At 47.0% G+C, this 5,000-nt stretch overlaps 1 protein-coding gene across 1 annotated transcript in view; it reads right to left on the reverse strand.

Annotated features, from left to right (window-relative positions):
- LOC135806612 (exportin-7-like) overlaps window positions 1-5,000 on the reverse strand; it is a 38,566-nt gene that overhangs the window by 13,674 nt on the left and 19,892 nt on the right. The window contains exons 22-24 of the mRNA XM_065320817.1: window positions 2,870-2,949; window positions 2,397-2,458; window positions 1,080-1,254 (exon numbers count right to left, since the gene is read on the reverse strand). Coding sequence (XP_065176889.1) covers window positions 1,080-1,254; window positions 2,397-2,458; window positions 2,870-2,949 — 317 coding nt within the window. The remainder of the gene's footprint in view (window positions 1-1,079; window positions 1,255-2,396; window positions 2,459-2,869; window positions 2,950-5,000) is intronic.

Below are 5,000 nucleotides of genomic sequence, written 5' to 3' on the forward strand. Positions count from 1 at the left end.
ACACAATACACATACCAGTGCACACAGAGAAGCACTAATTAAACCTACTCTAGACTATACCACAGAGAAGCACTAATTAAACCTACTCTAGACTATACCACAGAGAAGCACTAATTAAACCTACTCTAGACTATACCACAGAGACGCAATGTAGAAATTCTCCACTTTCTTGCCCTTAGGCATACTGGCCAACCCTCCCGTTTTTCCCGGGAAAATCCCGGAAAATCAACACTCCTCCCGGGGTCCCGGGGATTTCAAGCAAACTCCCGGAAAAACCAAAGTTGTGTCTGATACAGGATTTTCCTGAAAACTCCATGGTTTCTCCCGAATGTCCCGGTTTTTGAAGTTTTTTCAAAGGTATGTACGGTGCTCATTCGCACTTCGAACTGTGCACAGCACTTTGAAGACCTGACCATGCAAGATCTGCACTGACAAAGTGACAGGCGGGCGCCGACTGATCAAACTGCACTACAGCCTAGTACAGGGTCGATCTGTGCTGTACGCACAGCTGCAGAGTCAAACGTTTTTTTTGCGGGAAAAGCTCTTTTTCACTTGTTTTTGTGCCATCCAGGGATTTTGAGAGAAATCCAGGGATTCTGCATGTCTTGTCAAGGGATTGAGATTGTGGTGGTTGGTCAGTATGCTTAGGTTATACGTTTACTCTCTGTTATTAGATCGTGATGAAACAATAAGTATGTGTAGTTGCGCAAGAGACAAGCTCAAACCCTGGTTGGCAACCATGGCTGGACTTTTTTCCACCCGCATGCAATTCAACTTCCAGTGGGTGGCATGTCCAGGGGTTATCAAATCATGGCAACCCCCCCCCCCCCCCCCCCCATACCCTCCCTTCACTTGCAAATACTATAGTCATTGTGGTAGAAAAGGTGATTAGCAAAGAGGACATCGTTCCGCAAAATTCATCCACATGTAAGTGCAGGCACACGCCGATACACACATGCGCAAGCGTGCGTGGGCACACACATGCGCACACACACACACACGCACGCACACACACACACACACACACACACGCACATATGAGCACACATTCGTGCGCGCACAAGCAATGAAAATTATACCTTTCATTGGCGCCACGAATGTCTCAAATGACTCCTCAGTCTCCGTCTGTCTGTTAAATAATAATCGAGTTAAAGCCGAGTAGAACCGTGTGCGTAATCGCATGTCGGCAAAGAAGACACTGCCAGGTGACTGCTGAGGATTCTTACTGCTGTCAAGGAAGAGAAAACCTTGCGTCTACAAAACACACACACACACGCATGCGCACACGTACAGCCGGAAGCCTCATGCCAGGAACAATATCACCCAAGCACACATGACATGATGGCACACCTACAGTCCATTTCAAAACTATAGACGCGTACCTAGGCAAAAACCGTTATGCCAGCATCTATACCACATAAAATCTGTGATCACTTTGTGCATAATTTTTTCCAAATTGGGCGTCTGTTATCCAATCGTTTAGAAACTATATGAGAGCAATTGTGGAGCGGACCTGAGCAATATTCCGAAAACTATTCTCAAAAAGTTCCAGCCAAATTTGAAATATTTCAAAAACCCTACGCGTCTATAGTTTTGAAATGGACTGTAGCAGCATACTTGCCCGTGGTGTATGTACACAAATGAATACACCTACAAGACATAGGTCACTGCTGACAACTGAACAGAATATAAACAACAACAACATGGGAAACAGTGGGAACAAGTTATGCATTACAGTCCACCAACTGAACCAGATTTGAACAGTCAGACATGCACAATTTAGCACCAGACTGACAAGACCGACAAGTGAGCTTCCCAAGTTGGGTGGTTGTTTTGCGTCGTCGAAATCGTGGATAGACCCTATTTTCAGTGGTCTTACCGTCCCGTTATCGTACCAAGCCAGCATTACATGGGGCCTGGGAATGTAGCTTGTGTTCGGCTCGATGGCACTCACCATCCCCTCTTTGGAATCATCACTAATGTCCACGAACCTTCCAAGTTGAAAGGCCGTTGGTTAGCGCTATTGAGCAGTGCGCAAGCTGACTTCCTTGCCATGGAATACGTCTCAGTACCCCGTGTCAGTCTGGTGCGTAATTGTGTACGTCTGACTGTTCAAAATCTGGTTTAGTTGGTGGACTCTAATGCAAAACATGTACCCCACTGTGTTTCCATGGTTTCAATTTATTATTTCCATTTCCTTGGCGGCTAACCATCTGAGTTCTTAGAAAATTATCCCACAGTAATTAGTGGCAAAAGTAGAAAGTTCTACATTCACATTATCTAGGTCCACCAGTCAACCTCTCAGACGCGCGCGCGCGCGCGCGTGTGTGTGTGTGTGTGTGTGTGTGTGTGTGTGTGTCTGCATCCCAGTACAGTTCACTGCTACATGTACATACCGTGTGATTCTCCAGCAGCAGCTTGACAGAGTCCAGCTTTGCCAGCTTGCGACCGCTGGAAAATGTAATAAATCAAGCCGCCGGAGTTAAGGTAAACCAGTACCACTGAAACAGGTGCAGCATACAACAGTCTACATAACACTATTATTATTATTATCCTGTGCTTGTAGTATCACTCTCGGATTGCTAGTAATGTTGTCCACCAAGACAGGTCCAACAATCTCACTCTAAGCATTCTCTAGCATCAAAATGTGACTTTCATGGAAATGATGACAGCGGCAGTTTCGTGAAAACCTGGATGTTCTTCCACCGTACCAGCATCACAGCACAATATCAAACTCTGATAACAACACAGTTTCAGGCAACAGCAGCAGCGGCGACGATGACAGCAGCGATGACAGTGGCAGCAGCAGCAGCAGCAGCAGCACGATGACACAGTAGCAATAACAACAGTCTGGTAAGATGGGGAGGATATCCAATAGCAAGTTGTTGCAGTAAATTGACAGTCTTATCCACCAGTAGCTGATGAGACCAGTATTTGAGATTCGTCACACTGCGGTGCACACACACAAACACACACGCAAACACGTCAGCGTTAGTGACTGGGATCTTGAACAGCAAGGGAAGACAATTCAATGATTCAATGACCATACTCAGTGGTTTGAGGGTTTGCAATTAGGCTATTAGCACATTGTATATATTCACAATGCTGGAACAGAAAACTTCCCAAGCTAGCTTGCCATATTGCCAGGTGTGTCTTTACCACCATATTTATCAAGCTAGCTTTAAGTCCATAATTATCGAACATTTTTCACAAAACGAAATAATTTCGTTACGAGATGGGAGGGAATTGACCAATTTCGTTACAGAAAACTTTGATACATGTGCATGTGCATGGCCATTGGATCTAGGATCTCTGACACACTTGCAACTATGGATGTGTACAATGGAGACGATTGGCAGTTTTGGAGCTCCTGCTCCGGCCTCCTTTTCTTTTAGGATTGAGAAGGACTGGTCTGCAGACCACTTGTTTTACGCCAAGGCGCTCAAGCAGAGCAAGGTTGATATCAGCCAGGTCTGCCAGGTCGACCTTCAGGGCAAGCCTGGACATTGTGTAGAAACAGTGAAGAGTTCTGCTGAGCAGGAAAAGATACTGATGCAGGAATCCGGATTTCCGGTAAGGAGATGCTATGCGAGGTTTCCGGGGCGGACCTTACCCATCTGCATGTGCTTGGGTGCCATGTCGGGCTTCCAGATACAGTCAAATTGTGTACTGCGCTGGGCTAAATCGGCCGAATTATTGGGCTGCCTCAACATAAACAAGTTTTGTTTGAGGGATAGGAAATAAGTACGGGCACTCGTATTCTCAGCCTGGTCCTCCGATCACCGGTTCCACCTACGGTTACCGTAGGTCATTTCAAACTACGAATATGGCACCGTGGCCAACAGCAAACATATTGGCACTGCAACAACAGTGGCCACGAGGCCAAAGCATGTCCCAACCATGGAGCACAATCTACAGCTTCCCGGCCTTCACAAGTATGACAGTCTGATACACAGCACCGCACCGCAACACAACCAGCACAAACTCTCCCAGCGTCAGTACAGCCACTGAGGCGGTTACAGTGACTACCCAGCCCGCAGAAGCCGTTGCAGAGCCAGCTGTGGAGACAAGTGCAGCCAGCAACACAGGGTTGCACACTGCCTCAGCCAGCAGCTATCGCCAGGCACTTTTAGCCAATGGGACCAGCACTGGCACAACTGATACCACTAACCATGTGCCAGCATTCAGCCAAGCTGGAGATCAAGACAGGAGCAGCGGGACAGCCCCCTCCCCTGATGACGACGACTTCATACTTGCAGCAGGGAAACACACCTTCTCTGCCACTGTCCTGTCCAGCCGCACTGAGCCACCTGCCTCTGCCCTGAAAAACCCGCAAATTGAGTGGGCTGAGGAGTACTCAAATCGGGAGCGCAGGAAGCTGGAAGAGCGAGTTCACGGAAGGCGAAGGTGTGGAAGCCGATAACTGCATGCTATACCGTGCTGACTGCTGAGTAAGTAATCTGAACTATAACCATGTGCACTACACTGTAATTCGTTGTACATTCTTATTGTCATGTTCACCTCTACATAGGAGGCTTCATCGTTTAGCTCTATCATGTCTTCACTTAACCCATTGTCTGCTGAGCCCGAATATATTCGGGATTCAAAATGACGTCAGGGCGCTGAGCCCGAATATACTCGGGCTGACAGGCTATCCTACTGTACTAATTTCAGTGTTCCAGCGTAGGGCTGAAAGAGACCCCAGAGTCGAGCGGTACATTTCCTGCATTCAGTACGAGAGGTTGCGGGTACGAATCCCGCTTGGATACTTTTTTTTCTTTTTTTTCGCCCGGTCATTCAACTCAAATTGGCGACTTTTTCGTATTTTACGCAATTTGGATGAACTTACGTGTCATATAGCACTTTGTTCCTTTTTCTGGGAACTATATCGAGTTGGTCAGCGTGATGATCATAGCCTTGGTCAACATTTCACAAGAGTTCAACAACCTAGTTGCCTAGACTATGAAGTTGTGGAGGTGTATATTGGCCCTATTTTTAGC

The sequence above is a fragment of the Sycon ciliatum genome, chromosome 1, assembly GCF_964019385.1.
Source record: "Sycon ciliatum chromosome 1, ocSycCili1.1, whole genome shotgun sequence".
Classification (NCBI taxonomy): Eukaryota; Metazoa; Porifera; class Calcarea; order Leucosolenida; family Sycettidae; genus Sycon; species Sycon ciliatum.